At 41.5% G+C, this 27,116-nt stretch overlaps 2 protein-coding genes across 22 annotated transcripts in view; both read right to left on the minus strand.

The window, feature by feature from the left end:
* GLE1 (GLE1 RNA export mediator) overlaps positions 1 to 23,320 on the minus strand; it is a 44,804-nt gene extending 21,484 nt beyond the window's left edge. For 2 of the 4 annotated variants that reach the window (XR_004350439.1, XM_032635595.1), the window contains exons 1-6: positions 23,143 to 23,320; positions 17,927 to 18,148; positions 11,991 to 12,101; positions 8,030 to 8,178; positions 7,711 to 7,771; positions 7,222 to 7,476 (exon numbers count right to left, since the gene is read on the minus strand). Coding sequence is in view for 3 of the 4 variants with exons in the window: in XM_032635595.1 (XP_032491486.1) it covers positions 7,222 to 7,476; positions 7,711 to 7,771; positions 8,030 to 8,178; positions 11,991 to 12,101; positions 17,927 to 18,148; positions 23,143 to 23,241 (897 nt within the window). In the remaining variant the exon portion in view is untranslated. The remainder of the gene's footprint in view (positions 1 to 7,221; positions 7,477 to 7,710; positions 7,772 to 8,029; positions 8,179 to 11,990; positions 12,102 to 17,926; positions 18,149 to 23,142) is intronic. The other 2 variants (XM_032635594.1, XM_032635596.1) reach the window with 2 other exon arrangements.
* A 1,930-nt stretch (positions 23,321 to 25,250) lies between these two features.
* ODF2 (outer dense fiber of sperm tails 2) overlaps positions 25,251 to 27,116 on the minus strand; it is a 31,756-nt gene continuing 29,890 nt past the window's right edge. For 16 of the 18 annotated variants that reach the window (XM_032634372.1, XM_032634371.1, XM_032634378.1 and 13 more), the window contains 2 exons: positions 26,693 to 26,818; positions 25,251 to 26,244 (listed from right to left, as the gene is read on the minus strand). In XM_032634372.1, coding sequence (XP_032490263.1) covers positions 26,056 to 26,244; positions 26,693 to 26,818 — 315 coding nt within the window. In that variant the 3' untranslated portion in view covers positions 25,251 to 26,055. The remainder of the gene's footprint in view (positions 26,245 to 26,692; positions 26,819 to 27,116) is intronic. The other 2 variants (XM_032634377.1, XM_032634389.1) reach the window with 1 other exon arrangement.

Here is a 27,116-nt window from a genome sequence, read left to right on the forward strand (position 1 = left end):
CAGCAACGAAGACCCAATGCAGCCAGAAATAAATTTATAAAATACATCCAAGGGGAGAAGCAAGAAGAACTACAATCCTGCAGCCTGTGGAACAAAAACCACATTCACAGAAAGATGGACAAGATGAAAAGGCAGAGGGCTATGTACCAGATGAAGGAACGAGATAAAACCCCAGAAAAACAACTAAATGAAGTGGAGATATGCAACCTTCCAGAAAGAAGAATTCAGAATAATGATAGTGAAGATGATCCAGGACCTCGGAAAAAGAATGGAGGCAAAGATCGAGAAGGTGCAAGAAATGTTTAACAAAGACCTAGCAGAATTAAAGAACAAACAAACAGAGATGAACAATACAATAACTGAAATGAAAACTACACCAGAAGGAATCAATAGCAGAATAACTGAGGCAGAAGAAAGGATAACTGACCTGGAAGACAGAATGGTGGAATTCACTGCTGCGGAACAGAATAAAGAATGCAGAGAAATGAAGATGGCCTAAGAGACCTCTGGGACAACATTAAACGCAACAACATTCGCATTATAGGGGTCCCAGAAGGAGAAGAGAGGGAGAAATGACCTGAGGAAATATTTGAAGAGATTATAGTCAAAAACTTCCCTAACATGGGAAAGGAAATAGCCACCCAAGTCCAGGAAGCACAGCGAGTCCCATACAGGATAAACCCAAGGAGAAACACGCCGAGACACATAGTAATCAAATTTGCAAAAATTAAAGACGAAGAAAAATTATTGAAAGCAGCAAGGGAAAAATGAAAAATAACGTACAAGGGAACTCCCATAAGGTTAACAGCCAATTTCTCAGCAGAAACTCTACAAGCCAGAAGGGAGTGGCATGATACACTTAAAGTGATGAAAGGGAAGAACCTACAACCAAGATTACTCTACCCAGCAAGGATCTCATTCAGATTTGATGGAGAAATCAAAAGCTTTACAGACAAGTGAAAGCTAAGAGAATTCAGCACCACCAAACCAGCTCTACAACAAATGCTAAAGGAACTTCTCTAAGTGGGAAACACAAGAGAAGAAAAGGACTTACAAAAACAAACCCAAAACAATAAGAAAATGGTCACAGGAACATATATATCGATAATTACCTTAAATGTGAATGGATTAAATGCTCCAACCAAAAGACATAGGCTTGCTGAATGGATACAAAAACAAGACCCATATATATGCTGTCTACAAGAGACCCACTTCAGACCTAGGGACACATACAGACTGAAAGTGAGGGGATGGAAAAAGGTATTCCATGCAAATGGAAACCAAAAGAAAGCTGGAGTAGCTATACTCATATCAGATAAAATAGACTTTAAAATAAAGAATGTTACAAGAGACAAGGAAGGACACTACATAATGATCAAGGGATCAATCCAAGAAGAAGATATAACAATTATAAATATATATGCACCCAACATAGAAGCACCTCAATACATAAGGCAGCTGCTAACAGCTATAAAAGAGGAAATCGACAGTAACACAATAATAGTGGGGGACTTTAACACCTCACTTACACCAATGGACAGATCATTCAAAGTGAAATAATAAGGAAACAGAAGCATTAAATGACACAATAGACCAGATAGATTTAATTGATATTTATAGGACATTGCATCCAAAAACAGCAGATTACACTTTCTTCTCAAGTGTGCACTGAACATTCTCCAGGATAGATCACATCTCGGGTCACAAATCAAGCCTCAGTAAATTTAAGAAAATTGAAATCACATCAAGCATCTTTTCTGACCACAACACTATGAGATTAGAAATGAATTACAGGGAAAAAACCATAAAAAGTACAAACACATGGAGGCTAAACAATACGTTACTAAATAACCAAGAGACCATTGAAAAAATCAAAGAGGAAATCAAAAAATACCTAGAGACAGATGACAATGAAAACATGATGATCCAAAACCTATGGGATGCAGCAAAAGCAGTTCTAAGAGGGAAGTTTATAGCTATACAAGCCTAACTCAAGAAACAAGAAAAATCTCAAATAAATAATCTAACCTTACACCTAAAGGAACTAGAGAAAGAAGAACAAACAAAACCCAAAGTTAGCAGAAGGAAAGAAATCATAAAGATCAGAGCAGAAATAAATAAAATAGAAACAAAGAAAACAATAGCAAAGATCAATAAAACTAAAAGCTGAGGCTTCCCTGGTGGCGCAGTGGTTGAGAGTCCGCCTGCCGATGCAGGGGATACAGGTTCGTGCCCCGGTCCGGGAAGATCCCACATGCCGCGGAGTGGCTGGGCCCATGAGCCATGGCCGCTGAGCCTGCGCGTCCGGAGCCTGTGCTCCGCAACGGGAGAGGCCACAACAGTGAGAGGCCCGCGTACCACAAAAAACAACAACAAAAAAAACCTAAAAGCTGGTTCTCAGAAGATAAACAAAATTGATAAACCATTAGCCAGACTCATCAAGAAAAAGAGGGAGAGGACTCAAATCAATACAATTAGAAATGAAAAAGGAGAAGTTACAACAGACACCGCAAAAATAAAAAGCATCCTAAGAGACTACTACAAGCAACTCTAAGCCAATGAAATGGACAACCTGGAAGAAATGGACAAATTCTTAGAAAGGTATAGCCTTCCAAGACTGAACCAGGAAGAAACAGAAAATATGAACAGACCAATCACAAGTAATGAAATTGAAACTGTGATTAAAAATCTTCCAACAAACAAAAGTTCAGGACCATATGGCTTCACAGATGAATTCTATCAAACATTTAGAGAAGAGCTAACACCCATCCTTCTCAAACTCTTCCAAAAAATTGCAGAGAAAGGAACACTCCCAAACTCATTCTATGAGGCCACCATCACCCTGATACGAAAACCAGACAAAGATACTACAAAAAAAGAAAATTACAGACCAATATCACTCATGAATATAGATGCGAAAATCCTCAACAAAACACTAGCAAACAGAATCCAACAACACATTAAAAGGATCATACACCATGATCAAGTGGGATTTATCCCAGGGATGCAAGGATTCTTCAATATACGCAAATCAATCAATGTGATACACCATATTAACAAATTGAAGAATACAAACCATATGATCATCTCAATAGATGCAGAAAAAGCTTTTGACAAAATTCAACATCCATTTATGATAAAAACTCTCCAGAAAGTGGGCATAGAGGGAAGCTAGCTCAACATAATAAAGGCCATAGACGACAAACCCACAGCAAACATCATTCTCAATGGTGAAAAACTGAAAGCATTTCCTCTAAGATCAGGAACGAGACAAGGATGTCCACTCTCACCACTATGATTCAACATAGTTTTGGAAGTCCTAACCACGGCAATCAGAGAAGAAAAAGAAATAAAAGGAATACAAATTGGAAAAGAAGAAGTAAAACTGTCACTGTCTGCAGATGACATGATACTATACATAGAGAATCCTAAAAATGCCACCAGAAAACTACTAGAGCTAATCAATGAATTTGGTAAAGTTGCAGGATACAAAATTAATGCACAGAAATCTCTTGCATTCCTATACACTAATGATGAAAGAGAAATTATGGAAACACTCCCATTTACCACTGAAACAAAAAGAATAAAATACCTAGGAATAAGCCTACCTAGGGAGACAAAAGACCTGTATGCAGAAAACTATAAGACGCTGATGAAAGAAATCAAAGATGATACCGACAGACGGAGAGATATACCATGTTCTTAGATTGGAAGAATTAATATTGTGAAGATGACTATACTACCCAAAGCAATCTACAGATTTAGTACAATCCTTATCAAATTACCAATGGTATTTTTTAACGGAACTAGAACAAATCATCTTAAAATTTGTACGGAGACACAAAAGACCCCAAATAACCAAAGCAGTCTTGAGGGGAAAAAACGGAGCTGGAAGAATCAGACTCCCTGACTACAGACTATACTACAAAGCTACAGTAATCAAGACAATATGCTACTGGCACAAAAACAGAAACATAGATCAAAGGAACAAGATAGAAAGCCCAGAGATAAACCCACGCGCCTATGGCTAACTCATCTATGACAAAGGAGGCAAAGATATACAATGGAGAAAAGACAGTCTCTTCAATAAATGGTGCTGGGAAAACTGGACAGCTACATGTAAAAGAATGAAATTAGAACACTACCTAACACCATACACAAAAAATAAACTCAAAATAGATTCGAGACCTAAATGTAAGACCGGACACTATAAAACTCTTAGAGGAAAACATAGGAAGAACACTCTGACATAAATCACAGCAAGATCTTTTTTGATCCACCTCCTAGAGTAATGGAAATTAAAAAAAAAAAAAAATGGGACCTAATGAAACTTAAAAGCTTTTGCACAGCAAAGGAAACCATAAACAAGACGAAAAGACAACCCTCAGAATGGGAGAAAATATTTGCAAATGAATCAATGGACAAAGGATTAATCTCTGAAATATATAAACAGCTCATGCAGCTGTTTAAATATTAAAGAAACAAACAACCCAATCCAAAAATGGGCAGAAGACCTAAATAGCCATTTCTCCAAAGAAGACATACAGATGGCCAAGAAGCACATGAAAAGCTGCTCAACATCACTAATTATTAGAGAAATGCAAATCAAAAGTACAATAAGGTATCAGCTCACACCAGTTAGAATGGGCATCATCAGAAAATCTACAAACAACAGATGCTGGAGAGGGTGTGGAGAAAAGGGAACCCTCTTGCACTGTTGGTGGGACTGTAAATTGATACATCCACTATGGAGAACAGTATGGAGGTTCCTTATAAAACTGAAAATAGAATTACCATATGATCCAGCAATCCCACTACTGGGCATATACCCAGAGAAAACCATAATTCAAAAAGCCACATGCACCCCAATGTTCACTGCAGCACTATTTACAATAGCCAGGTCATGGAAGCAACCTAAATGCCCACTGACAGATGAATGGATAAAGATGTGGTACATATATACAATGGAAAATTAATCAGCCATATAAAGGAACGAGTCATTTGTTGAGACGTGGATGGATCTAGAGACTGTCATACAGAGTGAAGTAAGTCAGAAAGAGAAAAACAAATATCGTATATTAACGCATGTATGTGGAACCATAGAAAAATGGTACAGATGAACCAGTTTGCAAGGCAGAAGTTGAGACACAGATGTAGAGAACAAACATGTGGACACCAAGGGGGGAAAACCGTGGTGGGGTGGGGATGGTGGTGTGCTGAATTGGGCGATTGGGACTGACATGTATACACTGATGTGTATAAAATTGATGACTAATAAGAACCTGCAGTAAAAAAAGAAAAACAACTAATACTAAACTTTCTTTGGGTTATTTGTATGGAAATATGTTAATATAAATGTTTCAGACATTACAAAAAAAAAAATCCAAGGGTTAGGGTTAGCAATTGCCTTGAAATTTTCCAGAATGTAGGAAATTTTATAGAACAAATGATCCAGATTCTTCAACAATAGCAAGAAAAAAGAGAGAGATAAGGGAGTCTTAAGATTAAAAGACTGAAGTAAGACACAGCAAACCAAAAAGCTGAACTTTGTATGGATGTTAATTTTCCAACCAATTGTAAAAAAAAAAAAAATTATTGAGACAGCTGGAGAAATTTGAACACTGGCTAGATATCTGATCATATAAAATGAATTATTAGGTTTTTAGGTATGATATTAGTGTTTTGGTTATGTAATAGAGAGTTATATCTTTTAGAGATACATACTAAATTATTTTCCAGATGAAGTAGTATGTTTGAGATTTACTGTAAAACCATCTGGAGGAAGGGGTGCAGGTGGCAGCATAGATGAAATGAGACTGCCATGTGCAGATTCTTGAGGGAGCTGGGGAATGGGTGCCAAAAGGTACATCATGCTGTTCTCTCCACTTCCGTGTAGGTTTGAAATTTTACAAAAAGAATGGTAAACAAAAGCCAAAAAGAGAATTGAAAGGTAACTATAAACTATAAATTTCTGCCTCAAATATGATAAATGCTTAAGGTTCTTAACATTTAGAACTCACGTAAGTTGATTTTTCAAAACACAAACTGGTAGAGATATGAACAAAGGGCAAAGAACATAGAATTTAGGAATTCCCTGGCGCTCCAGTGGTTAGGACACCATGCTTTCACTGCCGAGGGTGTGGATTCCATCCCTGGTCGGGGAATTAAAATAAGATCCTGCAAGCTGTGCAGCGTGGCCAAAAATTTAAAAAAAGGAAAATAAAAGTTAAAGAAAAAAAAGAACATACAATTCATAGAAGCGTGAACTGGTACAACTTTAGGATGCAAATCAAGAACCTTAAAGTTGGGACTTCCCTGGTGGTTCAGTGGATAAGACTCTGTACTCCCAATGCAGGGGGCCCAGGTTCGATTCCTGGTTGTGAACGAGATCCCACATGCATGCCACAACTAAGGAGCCAGCGAACTGCAACTAAGGAGCCCATGTGCTGCAACTAAAGAGCTGGCGGGCCGCAACTAAGACCGGGTGCAACCAAACAAACAAACAAACAAAACAAAACCTTCAAGTTCTTTGACCAAGTAATTCCATTTGTAGGAATTTACCTCAAAGAAATAATCAAAAATACAGATAAGACGTACACAAAGTGATATCACTGCAGTGTTACTCACGATAGTGAAAACACAGAAACTTAAATATTCACCAATAGGCATGCTTTTTCAATAAATTTTGGTATGGTTACATGTTGGAAGTATCCGATTTCATCTGTTCATCAAATATTTATTGAATACCTATTATGTGTCAAGGCAATACTTGCAGGTTTTAACACTGCAATGACTACAGTAACTACGTGTTCAAAATACCATATCAAATGAAATGATATCAAATACCATATGAAATGAAAAAAAGCAATATACATTTCTGTAAGGTTTTAATTTTTATCATAAGCATAGAAGGTGTTCAGTTTATATTAATGAATGAACTATAGTATTTTGCAGTTGGAAGAAACAAATTTTTTTTTAACCTAAGATAAGAAATTATATCTATATTAGCCCAATTTAGGGTGAGATCACACACACACACACACACACACACACACACACACACACACACACGCAAAAAAGAAATATAAAGCACTAACAGTGGTTATCTCTAGGTAAGAGGATGACAAGCGGTAATAAGCAGGCATTATTTTTAAATCACAAAACAGTTTTGCTTTCAATGTTCTTCATTTCAAAGACAGAGTCTTCATGAAGTCCCCTCACCTCAGAAGTGGCCCGGATGATCCCCGAGATGAGGCCGCACAGCTGATTGCCTCGGGTCCGGAAGGCAGACAGGTCGACCCTGGGCAGGTCTCTGCGCTGGTCGGCGGCGTCCAGCTGCTGGCTGAGGTGCAGCACCTCCTCCTGCAGCGCGTAGAGGTTCCGCAGGCGGATCTGGCCTTCTTCCTTCCGGAGCCGCTCCCGCTCCACATGCTTCAGGCGCTGCTGCTCTGCCTCCCGCAGCTTCAGGTTGAGAATCTACAGGAAGGGCGGTCAAATTAAGGGCTCCTGGGCCTTCTCTGTCTACATTCTTCCAGTCCTGTGTGGGCTACATATTTGCACAGAGAGGCCCAGAGCGACAAAAGGACTGCCCCAAGTCAGCCACACAGTGGCATGACAGGGGCCAGGTCCTCTGTGACTGTGCTGGAACCCGACTCCTCGGGCACGTCACTCAGACACTGAACACCCACACGGACTCTCCCAAGCTCTGACCTTCGCCCTGTGATGATGCTCAGCTTTCAGCTTCTCTTGCTGCCCCAGGGCTTCTCTGGAGCTGAATGAAAAATGGAGGGAGGAAGAGTCAGGGATGCTTCCTAAAATTGTTTTACCTCTCCTAAAAGCCTCCTCTCTTTGTGTTGCACTGCTCATCTTTCCAAGGCTGGTCATTTTTCTAGGTTATAAGTTTCTCTGGCTATTTTATTTTGATACTTAAGGACTCAGAAGAAGTTCAACTCCTTCCCTTTGGGTTTTATGTAGGGAAAGAGTTCCGGTGGACCACGCCGACATTCCCGTTGTAATTCAGGGAACTCACCTCTTCTCCATCACTTCCCGTAAGTCCTGGAATTCTTTATGATGCTTCAGTTCCTTCCGCTCATCAAAGCGCTTCAGCTGCTCAGATGCCATCTCAGAGAGGGCCCGCGCCTGCCTCTCCTGCTCCTCCTGCCACTGCCTCAAGCCCTCCTGCAAAGGATCAAAACCAGCTCTCTGCAGCTCCATTACACCCTGCTCATCTACCCCATGGGCTGCCCTCCCATCAGCCCTTAACTCCATCAAAGATACTTCGGGGCATGGAATCATCTGCCTACTTCTTGGAACCTTTGCTTGAGTCACCTCTCTGCTTTGGGTTGATCTTTAAACTCAGCTGTTGTGGAAAGCTTTTCCAATTTGCCCCATATGGTTTATGTCACTCCAGTATAAGCTAAGAATGGACGGGTATTCACCAACATAGTATCAAATAGCCCTGCACTTTTAAGCTTCCATCCTTAAGCTTACTGTACTCTTTTTCTGTTTTGGCCACACTCTACACCTTGTGGGATCTTAGTTCCCTGACTGGAGATCGAACCTGGGCCCTCGTCAGTGAAAGCATGGAGTCCAGTAACCACTGGACCACCAGGGAATTTCCATCCTGTGTATTCTTATGAGAGCTTCAGGGTAATCTAAAGAAATCCTTACTCTAATTCCATAAATATGCTATGCACACTCCTATCTCACTCCTTCCCTCAAGTTATTATCTCTGCCTAGAGTCTTTTCCTCCACCGTCACTTAGGAAAGTCCCATTCCTTTATACCTAAGGGTACCAGGTATTCCATTTATTATTCACGAGAGTACTCTCATTTGTTTTTTTTAAAAATAAATTTATTTATTTATTTATTTATGGCTGCATTGGGTCTTCATCGCTGCGTGCAGGTTTTCTCTAGTTGCTGCGAGTGGGGGCTACTCTTCGTTGCAGTTTGCGGGCTTCTCATTGCAGTGGCTTCTCTTGTTGAGGGGAGCACGGGCTCTAGGTGCTCAGGCTTCAGTAGTTGTGGCACGCAGGCTCTACAGCACAGGCTCAGTAGTTGTGGTGCACGGGCTTGGTTGCTCCACGGCCTGTGGGATCTTCCTGGACCAGGGCTCGAATCCATGTCCCCTGCATTGGCAGGCGGATTCTTAACCACTGTGCCACCAGGGAAGCCCTCTCATTTGGTTTTTAAGAGCAATTTGACATTTTAACTATCAAATTTTAAAGTGTATATATCCTTTGACACTCATTCCATTTTAGGACTTTGTCCTGAGGAAATACTTGCATATGTGTGCAAAGATATATGTACAAGGGGACTTCCCACATGCCACGGAACAACTAAGCCCGTGCGCCACAACTACTGAGCTCACGTGCCACAACTACTGAAGCCTCCATGCCTAGAGTACATGCTCTGCAACAAGAGAAGCCACTGCAATGAAAAGCCCGCGTGCCACAACAAAGACCCAACGCAGCCAAAAATAAATAAAATAAATAAATTTATTAAAAAAAATAGATATATGTACAAGGATGCTCATTGATAATGAGCATCCTTGTTGATAATGGTAATAAATTTGAAACAATTTAAATTAACAGGGAAATAGTTAAACATATTACAGTAGGTCATACTAGAAAATACTCTGCAGCCTTTAAGGAAGATGACATGCTGTATACACTGGCATGGTGATATGTTAATATATATTGTTAAGATATTAGGCTATTGTTTTTGGGTTTTTTTTGCGGTACACGGGCCTCTCACTGTTGTGGCTTTTCCCGTTGTGGAGCACAGGCTCTGGACGTGCAGGCTCAGCGGCCATGGCTCACGGGCCTAGCCGCTCCGCGGCATGTGGGATCTTCCCGAACCGGGGCACGAACCTGTGTCCCCTGCATCGGCAGGCGGACTTTCAACCACTGCGCCACCAGGGAAGCCCTAGGCTATTGTATTTTTTTTTTTTTTTTTTTTTTTTTTTTTTATGCGTTACGCGGGCCTCTCACTGTTGTGGCCTCTCCCGTTGCGGAGGACAGGCTCCGGACGCGCAGGCTCAGCGGCCATGGCTCACGGGCCCAGCCGCTCCGCGGCATGTGGGATCCTCCCAGACCGGGGCACGAACCCGCGTCCCCTGCATCGGCAGGCGGACTCTCAACCACTGCGCCACCAGGGAAGCCCTAGGCTATTGTATTTTAAAAGTTATTTTAAAACTTCCAGTAGGGCTTCCCTGGTGGCAAAGTGGTTAAGAATCCGCCTGCCAATGAAGGGGACACAGGTTCGAGCCCTGGTCCAGGAAGATACCACATGCCGTGGAGCAATGAAGCCCGTGCGCCACGGCTGCTGCTGCGCTCTAGAGCCCACGAGCCTCAGCTACTGAAACCTGCACACCTAGAGCCCGTACTCTGCAACAAGAGAGGCCACTGCAATAAGAAGCCTGTGCACCGCAGCGAGGAGTGGCCCCTACTCGCTGCAACTAGGGAGGGCCTGTGCACAGCAACAAAGACCCAACTCAGCCATAAATAAATAAATAAATTTACAAGAAGAAAAAGAAAACTTCCAGTAGAAGGCGGCAAATTGAACACAAATATATATCTCCTCTCCTCTGAGACTGTTTAATTAAAAGTTGGGAAGAAAAAAAAAGACTCAACAACAGAGAGCACATGAGGAAGATTATCAGCAAGGAAAACCTTTCTACTCGCATCTGGAGGACAGAAAGTCCATGCAGAAGTGATGACTGAAAGAAGAGAGCTGAGAAAACTCAAGAAGAAACTGTCTTTCTCTCCCTCACTATCTCCATTGATACCTGCTCCCCTTAGACTTTAGATGAAAGTCTAAGCAACTTTCATCCTTTTTTATCCAGTGTCAAAGTGAATGCTTCAATGACTGTTGCTGTCTCTCACTCAGATTATAATAGTCTTCTAACTATATTTTAGAACCTTGGTTCTATGTTTCTCCCTCCAGCATATAAACTCCATGAGGACATGGATTGCGTCTACTCTGTTCACTGTTTTTTTTTTCTTTTGGCTGTGCCACGCAGCTTATGGGATCTTAGTTCTCCAACCAGGGACTGAACCCGGGCCATCAGCATTGAAAGCGTGGAGTCCTAACCACTGGACCGCCAGGGAATTCCCTGTTCACTATTTTATCTAGGCCTAGAACAAAAGTGCTCAATAAGTATTTGGTGATTCCATGAATAAATGAATGAGGGTAGATGCTAGAAGACTTTAAATTTATAAACTCATGTACTCTTTAAAAAGTTTTACTGGGACTTCCCTGGTGGCACAGTGGTTAAGAATCCGCCTGCCAATGCTGGAGACACGGGTTCAAGCCCTGGCCCAGGAAGATTCCCACATGCTGTGGAGCAACTAAGCCCGTGCACTACAACTACTGAGCCTGTGCTCTAGAGCCCGCGAGCCACAACTACTGAAGCCCACGTGCCTAGAGCCCGTGCTCCACAACAAGAGAAGCCACCACCATAAGAAGCCTGAGCACCACAACGAAGAGTAGCCCGCACTCACCGCAACTAGAAAAAGCCTGCGCGCAGCAACAAAGACCCAACACAGCCAAAAATAAATAAATAAAAATTTGAAAAAGTTTTACAAAACATGCATTGTTTTTCTAATAAAAAGAATAAAGTCAAATAGACTAATTAAAATAGTGCTATTCTTTTTTCAAGAGGCTGTTAAGGTCAATCTTCTCAGTATAACCTTATCTGACAACAAAGATCATCTTCAAATTTTGGAGAAGTAAATGGAAGCCAGGAAAGCCCAGGTAATTTTCCCAAAGTCACATGTAAAATAGAAGAGGTAGGATTTGAAACCAGATTTGACTTTAGAGAGCTTACTCTTGATTGCTATGTTATGCTATCTCCCCAGCTCAATCAGAGCTACTAGTAGGTGGGGCACGATGATTATTAGTACATGGTGGACATTCATAATCCCTGAGGAACTGCATTTAAACGTGGCTCCCTAGGGTCAGGCCTGTCTTACTTCAAGGGTTACTTACTTCTCCTTTCATTCTGTGCAGCAGCTCATACATTCGGATGCAGCCTTCCACTTTGATCCCTTGGGAGGACTGAAGTACCATAGGTTCTGTATGCTGAGACTCGTATTTGTCCTATACAGACAGAAGATGGAAAAATTAAGCTTTTAAGATGGTAAAGTTGGTGTTATTCAATCTGAACAAAAATCACATCCTTACTTATGAACAACCAGTAACAACAACAAAACAATATATGTTAGAACCAGTGTGCTTTTCATGATATTGACCTTATTCTAATTGGTTTCCTTAATAAAGTGGATGTTTTTGCTTTGTACAGTTTTTTTGTGGTTTTTTTTTTTTTTTTTTTTTGCTTGCTCGTTTGTTTTGATTTGTCCAGCACATTTTCCCTATTTCTTCTAATAAGTGTCCGTTTTTGCTGGGTTGGTTTGGATGGAGAAACCCCAGCCCACATCCCCGATTCTTCCACGCCCCCTAGTGTCAGGGGTCACTAAGCATGTGACCAGCCTGGCAATCAAAGTATTCTATCCCCCTGTACCCAGTACCCAGTATCTACTTCAGGAATGAGGCTTATGACCTAAGCTAAGCCAGAGTCCATCCTGAATTTTCCTGATGGAGCTATTTGGGATGGTTTTCTCTTATTCTGGGGATGCTAAGCTAAGAAGATATGTGTCTAGGGCTACCAAGAGACATCCTGCCAGTCTATCTGAAAGATGAAACCAAGACGAGTTAGACAGAACTGAGAAATGGAGAAGCAAAGCCCTGGGTCTGAGTCACTGAATCAAGTGAGAAATAGTATCAAGGACAGACAAGCAGAAAACAGATCCTCTAGATCTAATTGATTCGAAATGCACTCCTAGATTTCCTGGTTATATGAGCTAATTAATTTCTCCCCTGACTCCCTTGTTTTGCTTAAGCTAGTTTAAACTGGGTTTCTGTTACCTAAACATCAAAAATTTGTAAATGATACAATTCATTATATAAAGCCACCCAAAACTTTACTTAAACCTTAAGAATTACGGAATTTACAGATGAAGAAACTGAGGCCTAAGGAGGGAAAGACGCCTGCCTGAGGGCATGCCACACTATTGGCAGGATCAGGACTAGGAACTGCTGCCTCTAAGAAGCTGCTCATAGAAACTTAAATTTTTTTTTTAATTTTGAAATAATTATAATTTACAGGAAGTTGGAAACAGTAAATTGACGGTACGAGCCACAGAACTTATTCAGATTTCACCAGGTTTTACAGGAATTCATTTGGGTACGTGTATAGTTTTATGCAATTTTATCACATGTGTAACCACCATCACAAAGTACAGAACTGTTCCACCACCATGAAGCTTCCTTCTGCCACACCTTTATATTGCTAATCTGTTCTCCATCTCTATAATGATAGCATTTCAAGAACGTTAAATAAATGGAACCATACAGCACATAACCTTTTGAGATTGGCTTTTTTCACTTCGTGTAATGCCTCTGAGATCCTAAGTTGTTGCATATTATCAAGGACTTGTTCCTTTTTATTGCCAGTCGTATTCCATGATAGAGATGTACCAGTTTGTTTAACCATTCATCTGTTGAAAGACATTTCACTGTTTCCAGCTTGGGGATATACTAAATAAAGCTCCTATGATCACTGGTATACAGATTTTTACGTAAATGTAAGTTTTGATTTCTCTGGGAAAAATGCCCAAGAATGCAACTGCTAGGTCATACAGTTAAGTACCTATTAGTTTTATAAGAAACTGCCAAACTGTTTCCTAGAGCGCCTGTGCCGTTCCACATTTCCACCCAAAATACACGAGTGATCCAGATTCTCCACATCATTGTCAGCGTTTGGTGGTGTTCTGATAGGTGTGTAGTGCTACTTCGTCCTGGTTTTAATTTGCATTTCTTTAATGGCTAATGACTGTGAACATCTTCTCATGTACTTATATTGTCTATATATTGTCTTAGGTGAAATGTCTGTTCATATCTTTTGCTCATTTTCTAACTGAAGATTAGAAAGTTTTTGTTTAACCTTTGAGTTTTAAAAATATATTCTAAATATATATTCTCGATATAGATTTTAAATATATTCTAGATACATAAACCTTTGTCAGATAGGTCGTTTGCAACTACTTTCTCCCAGTCAGTAGCTTGTCTGATCATCCTCTTCACAAGGTCATTCACTGAGCCACGCTTTTCATTTGATGAGGTCCAATTTATTAATTTTTCCTTCTATGGATTAAGTTGTTTTTTGTTTTTTTTTTTTTTGCGGTACGCGGGCCCCTCACTGTTGTGGCCTCTCCCGCCACGGAGCACAGGCTCCGGACGCGCAGACTCAGCGGCCATGGCTCACAGGCCCATCTGCTCCGCGGCACGTGGGATCCTCCCGGACCGGGGCACAAACCCGCATCCTCTGCATCGGCAGGCGGGCTGTCAACCACTGCGCCACCAGGGAAGCCCGATTAAGTTTTTAGTGTCAAATCTAAAAACTCTTCACCTAGTCCTAGGTTCTGATTACGTTTTTTTTTTTTTTTCCCTAAAAGTCTTATAGTTTTACATTTAAGTCCATGATCATTTTGAGTTAATTTTTATGTAAGTTGTAAAGTTTAGGCTAAAGTTCATTTTTGTGTCTATGATGCTCAATTGCTAGAAATATTTTTTAAAGACTAATATTTTAAAAGATGAAGTGTGAAATATAAACTAAAAAGTAAACTTTTTATGTATGTAATCATGCAGTCTTTCATAATATGAATAATCATCTCTGTCCTGTATTATTTTTTAGGATTATTATTTACTGTACAATAAATTCTTTCTTATTGTGAACAACTCTTGCAAAGACATTTCTCTAAAGAAGATATACAAATGGCTAATAAGCACATGAAAATATGCTCAACATCACTAATCATTTAGGGAAATGCAAATCAAAACCACAATGATACACTTCATGCCCACTAGGATGGCTTTTGTAAAACAAAACAAAATAAAAACAAACAAACAGACAAAAACAACCCAGCAAATAACAAACGTTAGCAAAGGTGTGGAGAAACTGAAACCTTGTGCATTGCTAGTAGGAATGTAAAATGATACAGCTGCTGTGGAAAACAATATGATGGTTCCTCAAGAATTTAAACATAGAATTACCATATGATTCCTCAATTCTACTTCTGGGTACAAACCCCAAGAACTGAAAACAGGTACTCAAACTAATACATGTACATGCGTATTCAGAGCAGCACTAGTCACCAACAGCCAAAAGGTGGAAGCAAGCTAAACGTCCAGTGACAGATGAATGAATAAACAAAACATGGTACACACAGTGGAGTATTATTCAGCCTTAAAAGGAAGGAAATTCTGACACATGTGACAGCATGGATGAACCTTGAAGACATTATGCTAAGTGAAATAAACCAGTCACAAAATGACAAATATTACATGATCCCACTTATACGAAGTACCTAAAACGGTCAAATTCACAGAGACGGAAAGTAGAATGGTGGTTGCTAGGGACTGGGGGTAGGGGGAAATAAGGAGTTATTTATTTATTTATTTATGGCTGCGTTGGGTCTTCATTGCTGCACGCAGCCTTTCTCTAGTTGTGGTGAGCGGGGGCTACTCTTCGTTGTGGCACACGGGCTTCTCATTGCGGTGGCTTCTCTTGTTGTGGAGCATGGCGCGCGGGCTTCAGTAGCTGTGGCATGTAGGCTCAGCAGTTGTGGCTCGCGGTCTCAGTAGTTGTGGCTCGCAGGCTCTAGAGAGCAGGCTCAGTAGTTGTGGCACACAGGCTTAGCTGCTCCATGGCATGTAGGATCTTCCCACACCAGGGATCGAACCCGCGTCCCCTGCCTCGGCAGGCAGATTCTTAACCACTGCACCACCAGGAAAGTCCTGGAGTTATTGATTAATGAATGTAGTGTTTTTAGTTTTGGGTGATGAAAAAGTTCTGGAGATGGATAGTGGTGACGATTACACAACACTATAAATGTACTTAATGCCACTGAATTGTACTCTAAAAAATGGTTAAATGGTAAATTTTATGTCATGAATATTTTACAATTTAAAAAAGGTTTAAAATTTTTTAAAAATGTTCATACCCTTTTATCTTTGACGCCAGTCAAATCATTTGGGCATTTATTTTAAGATATTAGCCAGAAGACATATTTTAAGATTAAAAACGGAAAGATCTCTCTGCAGAAAGTTTCTCAGTGTAATATCTTTAAAAGCAATGAAATGGAAAAATATAAATGCCTAATAATAAAGGAGCAGTTTAATAAATTACAGGATACTACATATCCTCTAAGTAGACATTTACAAAGGTGGAAATAACGTGAACAAATAATTCAAATAGTTCATGTTAGGAAGGAAAAGCAGAACATGAACGTGCACATACAATTTAATTATGCCAAGGTACAAGGATGCAGCCATGTGAAAGTGGAAAGAAGTAACTGATGACTGAATGATGAAACCACAGGGAGATTTAACTTCTTCCTTTTGTTGAATTGATAATATATTTTCAGTAAACAAAAGTCTGCAGTGAGTATGAACAAAAAGAACAAAGAACTTTGTCTTTTGGAAGCTAAACGTGAAAAATGTAATCTCTACCTTTCTAAAGAGTTGCCTAGTCTTATTTTGCTGGCACAAAAATCTAAAACTTGAAAAAGCACAATAGTGCTTAGAAGTTTTGGGCTTCCCTGGTGGCACAGTGATTGAGAATCTGCCTGCTAATTCAGGGGACACAGCCTGTCCTGTCTGGGCCTGTCCTGTCCTTCGAGCCCTGGTCTGGGAAGATCCCACATGCTGCGGAGCAACTAAGCCCGTGAGCCACAACTACTGAGCCTGCGTGTCTGGAGCCTGTGCTCCGCAACAAGAGAGGCCGCGATAGCGAGAGACCCGCGCACCGCGATGAAGAGTGGCCCCCGCTTGCCACAACTAGAGAAGGCCCTCGCACAGAAACAAAGACTCAACGCAGACAAAAATAAATAAATAAATAAATAATTAAAAAAAAAAAAGAAAAAGCACAATAGTGCTCAGAAGTTTAAAAGACTTTTTTTCTATTAACTCTTGTTATACTACTTGTTATACCTTACTTTGATCCAGAAAGGATTTAATGCATCTTATAAAGGAACATAAAACATAACAACAGGACTTCCCTGGTGGTGCAGTGGTTAAGAATCCGCCTGCTGGTGCAGGGGACATGGGTTTGAGCCCTGGTCCAGATGATCCCACATGCCACGGAGCAACTAAGCCTGTGCACCACAACTACTGAGCCTGCGCTCTAGAGCCTGCAAGCCACAACTACTGAAGCCCGCATGCCTAGAGCCTATGCTCCGCAACAAGAGAAGCCACTGCAATGAGAAGCCTGCACACCGCAACGAAGAGTAGCCCCCGCTCGTTGCAACTAGAGAAAACCCATGTGCAGCAACTAAGACCCAATGCAGCCATAAATAAATAAATATGTCTAGAGATACAAAGAAAGAGAAGAGAAGAGAAAAGAGAAGAGCAGAGCCCCAGCAACAATTTAACTGTTTTAAGTGGGAGAAACAAAGGCAGGAACAAAATAGAGCCAGAAAGAAGGTAAAAACTCATCCAGAAGCAAAAATAAGGTATGTAAATCTAAGAGCAAGTATAAAATTTACTCTAAGCTTTCCAGCAGCCAACAACAAAAAGGGAGACCTTGTTGAGTTAAACAGATGCAATGCTCATGAGAAAAAAATCCACTTGCTCATGAAATTAATTACTGTTCTTGGTACTAAGAATAGAGAGGAATTTCTCTCTCTGGGTCTTCATAAAGAGAAGGCTGGGTGATGTGGAAAACACTGTCGCTACAAACAGCTACAAGAATTCGAAGAAGCAACCATTATTTTCTCCAGAGTAAGGTCGCTGTAGTATGACAATGTTAAACACTTCAACTTTGCAGCCACCATTGTCTTTTGTCTTAAACTGATCAAAAGCCTTACCTTGGTTCCATCTGGTGTTGCTGAGGAGGCTGGTGAGAAGGCAGGGTCTCTGACAGGAGATTTGGGAACAAATGAAGGTTGGCCGAGGGCTGAAGTAGATCTAGGGGATGTTGAAGTCTCAGAGGGAGGTGGGTTCTCTTGCATATTGGGTAGGACATGATCTACTACCCATCCAGAGTAAGAAGACAGCTTGGGAAGAGACATACATTCTTCTAAAACATCCTAGAGGGAAGAAGAAGGTTAAGCTCAACTTGATGTCAACTGATCTAAGCAATCAAATATAATTTTGTCCTTATAATCCACTATATGCTTTACTGAAAATCTAAGAAGGCCTAAATAAATATATACATACATACATACCAAAGACCCAAAGTAACTGTATTAACAATCAGAGATGAAGAGAAAGTACAGTAGCTGCTTGATAATGACCTTGACTATTATCCTTTTAGAGTATCAGACTAAATAACCCTAACTACAGAAAAAGGAACAATGCACAAAGATGGTCATTAAAGCAGATTTGAGGCTTCCCTGGTGGCGCAGTGGTTGAGAGTCCGCCTGCCGATGCAGGGGACATGGGTTTGTGCCCCGGTCCGGGAGTATCCCACATGCCGCGGAGCGGCTGGGCCCATGAGCCATGGCCACTGAGCCTGCGCGTCCGGAGCCTGCGCTCCGCAACGGGAGAGGCCACAGCAGTGAGAGGCCCGCGTACCGCAAAAAAAAAAAAAAGCAGATTTGAAATCAATCTAAAACGTTGTAACAGAAAAGAACATGAAAGGAATTTTGAAGTAAACTATGGTATACACACTCAGTGAATATTAGTCATTTAAAAATGCCAATTGTGAATCCTATGTAAGGTTCAAATTTTTCCAGTTTTATTGAAAAATAATTGACAAACACCACTGTAAAATTTTAAGGCCTAAACACGATGGTTTGATTTATATATATTGTAAAATGATTAAATAGGTTCAGCTAACAACATCCATCTTCTCATATAGATATAATCAAAAGAAAGAAAAAAGGAAAAAAAATTTCTTCTTGTGATGAGACTCTCAGCAGGTACTCTCTTAAATTTCCTATATATTGTATAGCTGTGTTAGCTAACAGTCGTCAAGTTGTATACTACATCCCTAGTACTTATCTATCTTATAACTGGAAGTTTCTATTTTTTGACGACCTTGCTCCATTTCCTCCTCCCCCAAGATTCAATTTTAAGTGAAAAAACAAGAGTATAAATAACTATGTCTACAATGATACAAAATAAATACAAATAAATACCCTAACAAATTTGACAGAAATATACCAGAAGTTAAGCTTGGGTGATCAGTGACATATTTCTACTTGTTCTAATTTTCTGTATTTAACTTCTAAATGAACATGTTATACCTTTTAAAATGAAAATAAGCAAATAAAAAATAGGCATAGAAAAGTGCTTACTAGGGACTTCCCTTGTGGTGCAGTGGTTAAGAAGCCCCCTGCCAATGCAGGGCACATGGGTTTGATCCCTGGTCCAGAAGATCCCACATGCTGCGGAGCAACTAAGCCCGTGCACCACAACTACTGAGTCTGCACTCTAGAGCCTGTGAGCCACAACTACTGAAGCCCACGCACCTAGAGCCCATGCGCCACAACTACTGAGTCTGTGCTCTAGAGCCCCCAAGCCACAATTAATGAGCCTGTGTGCCACAACTACTGAAGCCCGTGTGCCTAGAGCCCGTGCTCCGTAACAAGAGGAGCCACCGCAATGAGAAGCCCGCACACCACAATGAACAGTAGCCCCCACTCACCGCAACTAGAGAAAGCCCACGCGCAGCAATGAAGACCCAATGCAGCCAAAAAAAAAAAAAAATGTTCATTTGGATCATATTTTAGATTCCACTTGTGATATCATATGGTATCTGTCTTTCTCTTTCTGGCTTACTTCACTTAGTCTGATAATGTCTAGGTCCATCCATGTTGCTGCAAATGGCATTATTTCATTCTTTTTATGGCTGAGTAGTAGTCCATTGTATACATATACCACATCTTCTTTATCTCTTCATCTGTCAATGGATATTTAGGTTGCTTCCATGTCTTGGCTATTGTAAATAGTGCTACTAACAACATCGGGGTGCATATATCTTTTCAAAAGGGAAGCCTCATACACTAGGGCGCAGTGTATGAGGCTTCCCTTTTCTCCACATCCTCTGCAGCATTTATTATTTGTAGACTTTTTAATGATGGCCATACTGACCAGCGTGAGGTGGTACCTCAGTGTAGTTCTGATTTGCATTTCTCTGATAATTAGCGATGTTGAGCATCTTTTCATGTGCCTATTGGCCATCTGTACGTCTTCTTTCGAGAAATGTCTTCTGCTCATTTTTGGAATGGGTTGTTTGTTTTTGTTATTGAGTTGTACAAGCTGCATGTATATTTTGGAAATTAAGCCTTTGTCGGTTTCATCGTTTACAAATATTTTCTCCCAGTCTGTAGGTTGTCTTTATTTTGTTTATGGTTTCCTTTGCTGTGCAAAAGTTTGTAAGTTTGATTAGGTCCCATTTGTTTATTTTTCCTTTATTTCTATTGCCTTGGAAGACTAAGAAAACACTGCTATGATTTATGTCAGAGAATGTTCTGCTTATGTTTTCCTCAGGAGTTTTATGGTGTCATGTCTTATATTTAAGTCTTTAAGCCATTTTGAATTTATTTTTGTGTATGCTGTGAGGAAGTGTTCTAACTTCATTGATTCATGTGCAGTTGTCCAACTTTCCCAACACCCTTCTGAAGAGACTGTCCTTTCTCCATTGTATATTCTTGCCTGCTTTGTTGAAGATTAATTGACTGTAGGTGTGTGGGTTTATTTATGGTCCCTCTATTCTGTTTCATTGATCCATGTCTGTTTTTGTCCCAATACCATGCTGTTTTAATTACTGTAGCTTTGTTGTATTGTCTAAAGTCTGGGAGGGTTATGCCTTCAGTTTTGTTCTTTTTCCTTAGGATTACTTTGGCAATTCTGGGTCTTTTGTGCTTGTATATAAGTTTTAGGATTACTTGTTCTAGTTCTGTGAAAAATGTCATGGGTAATTTGATAGGGATTGCAATAAACCTGTAGATTGCTTTGGGTAGTATGGCTATTTTAATAATATTGATTTTTCCAATCCAAGAGCATGGGATATCTTTCCATTTCTTTGAATCATCTTCAATTTCCTTTCCTCTATCAGTGTTTTACAGTTCTCAGAATATAAGTCTTTCACCTCCTTGGTCAGGTTTATTTCTAAGGTTTCTTTTTTTGCGGGGGGGATGTGACTTTAAAAGGTTTTTTTTTTTTTAAACTTTCCCTTTCTGATATTTCATTGTTAGTGTAAAGAAATGCAACAGATTTCTGTATGTTAATCTCATATCCTGCTACCTTGCTAAATTTATTTATCAGTTCTAGTAGTTTTTCTGTGGAGTCTTTAGGGTTTTCTATAGATAGTACCATGTAATCTGCATATAATAACAATTTTACCCCTTCCCTTCTGATTTGGATACCTTTCTATTTATTTCCCTTGTCTGACTGCTGTGACTAGGACTTCCAATTCTATATTAGATTAGGAGTGGTGAGAGGGGGCATCCTTGTCTTGCTCCAGATTTTAGCAGGAAGGCTTTCAGCTTTTCACCACCACTGAGTATTGTGTTGGCTGTGGGTCTGTCCCACAATAAAAGTAGCTTTATTTGTCCCATAATAAAAGTAGCTTTTATTATGTTGAGATATGTTCCCTCTCTACTCACTTTGGGAAGAGTTTTTATCATGAAAGGATGTTGAATTTGAGACAACTTTTTACTCTTTCTTTACGCCAAAATAAATTCCAGGAACAAAGTTTCAAATCTAAAAAATAAACCCATACCCATAAAAAACACCATCAACGGAGAAAGTAATTTCAACTGACAAACTAGAAAAAAAGATGAAATATATATCACAGATAAAGGAATATTATTATCCTTAATACCTAAAGAACTTATAAAATATTGGCAAAACCCCAATAGAAAAATGAGCCAAAGACATAAACTGGCAAATATACACACACAAGGTTACAAGTAGTGGATCACAACTCACTGAATAAAATAGGAACCCATGAGGATACTGATAATAAACAATTAAACAGAAGGAACCCATGAGGATTCTGATATGAATAATTAAACGGAAGAGAAAAGAAAGCTCTTCCTTACAGTAGAATGCCAGCTAACAAACGTAGGAATGGTAGCTATAAAGAAACACCATTCGTCTACATCACAGAAAAGACTGATTCAGGAAGAAATCACCAATAAATGCTAACGGTGGAGGTTTGATAAGAAAAAAATATTTTTGTGTAACCTTGGACTACCTCCCAACAAAATACTAAGAAGTTACAAAAGGGAAAATGATGAACTTTAAGTGAATTTTACGTGGAAATATCTGGAAGTTACCGTTGTAACCAAGTGATCAAGGTGAGCATCACCAGTGTTGGGATGGGCTGAAGCATCTATGTGTGACTGATGTGACTTACTGAGGACACAGCATCATTTCTGTGGTAGTCCTGCTAAGAATGCATAACCTGAGTCTACACCATACAGATTCAGGCTGGAATTCATCCTATAGAATGTAACGTATGTATTCTTTAAAACCGTCAAAGACATAAATGCTTTAGAAGTGTTTCACATTTAAGTCTGAAGAGACAAGACATCATACCTGTAGCTAGATTACCAGCAACTCGGGAAGAGGAGTTATGCCTTAACCCTCTCTATATTCCCCCACCTGCGTGGTCTAGTACAGGGCTTTGCGAATCTTAGATGCAGTGACCACGCCCCCATTAAAGTTCCTAGGTCCGTCCAACGTCGTCTAAAAGTTTGGTCATTTCACTGGCAGCAATAGGTTAGGTCTTGTTAACCGTTCACCACTAAATCTGTATCTCCTAACACAAGAGACGCGCAGTAAACTAACTGACCCTGAGAGGCCAGGATTGCTTTGACAGCATAGGCGCAGGCACCTAACGCCAGCTGCGGGGAGCAATGAAGCCTTCAAAGAGCACGTCTGAAGGGGAGCCACGGAAGGCTAGAATAGGCGAGGGACGGTGGTGCACACACGGAGTCAAAAAGCAAACCCGGGCTGTTACAAGAACGCACCGGTTCTCTGGCGCAGGACATGACAAGGGCTAGGGAAGAGCAGAGTCCTGTGACGAGGGGCAGGAAGGACCACCGCCCCCTTTGGGGCCACTGCTCACCTCGCCCCGCAACAGCCAATCGCGGTGGTAGCAAATGCGACCTTTGTCAGACCTGCGCAGCGCCTGCAGGGTCTCCCAGCAGCGACCCTCGGAAGGCATGGCCTGCCCCGCTACAGTTCTCCAGGGGCGCCGCTTGAGACAAAACGAGTCCTCGAATCAGCCGACCGGAAACAGGTGCTCGCTTCCGCTTCCGGGGCGCAGACGTAGCGACGCAGTTCAACCCCGCCCCTAACGGCTGCATGGCCCCGCCTCTGGCACTGAGCCCGCCCACCAACGCGCCTGCGCACAGGGCTTGGCCCGAGGCTCGCTCCCCTGCAGGGACCTCCGACCTGGGGGCTTCAGAAGGCTGGGCCTTCCAGGTTGCAGAAAACTGAACAGGTATTGATGAGCATGTGGAGAAATTGGAACCCTCATACATACGCTGCCAGTGGGACTCCAAAATGGGTCAACTCCTGTGGAAGACAGTCTGGCAGTTCATCAAAAGGTTAAAGAGGGACTTCCCTGGCAGTGGTTAAGACTCGTGCGCTTCTACTGCAGGGTGCGCGGGTTCCATCCCTGGTCGGGGAATTAAGATCCCGCCTGCCTGCGGCCAAAAAAGTTACCATTAACCCAGCAGTTCTACTAAATATATACGCAAAAGAAATGTGTCCACAAAAAACTGGTAGAATATTGAATTACTTGTAACAGCCAAAAAATGGAAACACGTGTGTTCGTCAACCAATGAGTCAATAAAATATGGTGTATCCACACAATGTGATATTATTGGGCCATAAAAATGAAGTACAAATGCACGCTACGACATGAACCTTGAAAACATCGTGCTGAGTGAAAGAAGCCAGTCACAATATGATATGATTTATGTGAAATGTCCAGAGTGACAAAGCCAGAGAAACAGACTATTAGTGGTTGCCAGGGGCTGGGGGGAGGGGAATGGGGAGCAGCTGCTAATGGTATGGGTTCCACTGGGGTGTGATGACAATGTTCGAGAATTAGCTAAAGGTGGTGGTCACACAACTTTGAATATACTAAAAGCCACTGAATTATACACTTTAAAAGAGTGAATTTTATGTGAATTATATCTCAGTAAATGAAATGTTCACCATTGCCTGAGGCCAGCTTTAACTAGGACCCTTTAACTTTTGACCCTTTTGCCCATTTCATGGGATCTCAGTCTGAGGCAGAAAGGAAAACTCTCGAGTTTGAAGCAATATAAACATTTCCCACAAACTCTCTGGACTTTCTGGAATACAACATTTTACGAAGAAAAATAGAATGCTCTTGGGAGAATCCCAGCAATGGACCGGAAAAGAGGTGTTTCCCGCACCATCATTACAAATAGCAGAACCCTGCACTGAGGAGGTTTTCATTAGTTTGGCAAACTAATGAAATGACAAACTATACAGAAATGAATGCACACTGGTGTAAGTTTGCCGACTGTTTTTTCTTAGGAAGAGCTTTCATACATTGGATGAAAGTTCAAGTCCATTTATGTTAAGGGTGTGAAAACAGGCTTGGTTTTGTGGCAGTGGTAGCTGGTAGTAGTGATTTCAGTGACCTTCCTTGGCAAAATTAAAAGCTGGAAATAAAATTAAAAACAAAACAAACAAACAAAAAAACCCAAAACATTAAAAGCTGGAAACTATGCATGTCTCCAAAACGGGGGGATGGGGGGGTGGGGGCGGTTCTGGTAGTGGAATCCAGATGCCTGGGTGGGAGCCATTGCTTTTGAGGACATGGGGGAACTCTTGGACTTGGGTTAGAGTGGCTGAGAGAGGACCAGACTGGATCTCCCAGAGGTCAGTACCAGCATAGTACACCAAATTTGTTCTCTTCTCTCTGAAGAATTTTTTTTCTTTTAAATACAGGAAAATGTGAAGAGAACAAAAATAGCCCATAACCTTATCATTCAGAAAACAATTAACATTAAAAAAATAGTAATACATACACATCCCATCTTCCTCCTAACAGCTAAAGTAGGCTGCCCTCACACACTGAGCAGTGCCCTTCAGTGTGTCTCCTCCAGGCCTTTCACGGGATTGTAAGTGAAAGCACGCAAAGGAGAAAGAGCCAGCCTGGCCAAAATGAAATGAGGAGTCTCATGCACCAAGCCCTTTAAAAACGTTTACTGGCTCTCCTGCAGCATTTTACTGAATCATTTTTAGAAGAGGGCTGGGGCGGGTAAAGGAAATCATCCGATGGAGACTTAAATACTGATTATAAAAGCTTTTTGTAAAACAACATACATGTTTCAAGAATAAATGCATTCCACAGATACAAACCTGGCAAAGAGAAAAATCAATGAGATTGGGATTGTACTTTTACAAGGCAAACTGGACATAAGCCCTCGAGTGCCTATTGGCAAGTGCGTGAGGGCAAGTGGCCTTGAGGAAACTTGGCCATGAGAGGTTTCCACTGGGCTTGGGAGGGGAGCACCTTGGGGAAAACACCGTACCCGTGAAATAAGGGAAACAGCAAGTGAACATGAGGAGCGGTGAGGACCTCTGGCGAACAGCTCCTGCTGGTTCAGGTCAGGGAAAACCCAAGAGACAGTCCTAAAAAGAAGAGAGCTGTAAGGGAACTGGAGGGCAAGTCCAGTCCAAACATTCTCTTGGGAAAGGAATGAGCAAAGTCACGGTGAGTTACAATCTGACCCTAATAGTAGTAACTTTAAGGCCTGTCAGGGTAATTAAAAACTTCCGTCAGGCGATGCTGTCAGAGAGGAGAGAACGAAGTGGGTTCTGCTTCATCCCCTGCTGCTTCAGGCACTTCTCTGGAGCTAGTAGCTAAGACAAGACCCTGAACATACTTCATCACAGGACGAGAGAGGAAAACCAACAGGCTTTCTGGGTATGGCTTAGCAAAGCCTCAGTTCCCACGGCATCCATCCGAGCTCCTAGCCCAAGAGTGGCTGCCTTAGGCAGGAGGAGACCGGGAGCGGATGGGAGAGCTCGTTAGGTAGGAAGTGTAGGGGCCATCCCCAAACACGTTGGCATAGGATGACTTCAGAAACTGGACGTAGTTCTGCATGCTGCGGTTGGTGCTCTCTGACTGCTCCAGGCGGTCTTTCAGGTCTTGCAGGCGGCTCTGGTAGCGGCGGTCAGCCTAAGAGGAGGAACGGGGCCGGGGCCAAGTGTGTGTGACATCCAGAACAGACAAACCCATAGGGACAGAGACTTTATTAGTGGTTGCCAGGGGTTGGGGGCAGGGGAATGGGAGTGGCTACTAACAGGTAATTTTCTTTCTGAAAATATTCTAAACCTGGATTGTGGTGATAATGGCACAACACTGAATATACTCAGAACCACTGAATTGTGCAATTTGAATGAGGGAATTTTACGGTAAATGCTGTCTTAACAAAACTGTTAATAAAAAAGGGGGTTGGCCTGGGATATCCTGAAGGGATGGGAAAGTGATGCGAGAAAAATAAAACCATGTCATATTCATAAAAATAACAGGACACCTTGCCCTGCAGGCGCCAGGAAGCTCAGATCTCAACCCACTCCCTTCTTGTCTGCTCCTACCCCGTCCTCCCACCCCCAGCCCGACTCACATCGTCCCGGCTCCGCCGGAGCTGGTTGAGTTCAGTCTTGGTCCTGCTCAGCTGGGCCTCAAGGTCCAGGATTTTGTTCTGGGCTGCTCGCTCCTTGGAGGCTGCGTGCTCCTTGGTTTGTTCCACCTGCCAGAAAGGCACAGAGGTGGGGCTGGCTTACCTGGCATGGGGAACACCTGGTAAAGAGAAGGCTGGGCCGCTCCCACTAACTGGTCTCGCTGTGGACAATTCTCTGGAGCCTCAGGGCAGGAGCAAACTATGGGGACAACTTCTGTAACCCCACTTTACCTGCCCTTTGCCAACACTCCATGAGTCATCACCTAAGACGTGGTACACCTGTCTGATGCCCACTCAGGCAGCAATCAAAGGAGTGGTTGTGAATAAAGTGCCAAGTCCTTTACGATAATTGCTCACTTGATCCTTA

Source organism: Phocoena sinus, chromosome 6 (genome assembly GCF_008692025.1).
Source record: "Phocoena sinus isolate mPhoSin1 chromosome 6, mPhoSin1.pri, whole genome shotgun sequence".
Taxonomy (NCBI): Eukaryota; Metazoa; Chordata; class Mammalia; order Artiodactyla; family Phocoenidae; genus Phocoena; species Phocoena sinus.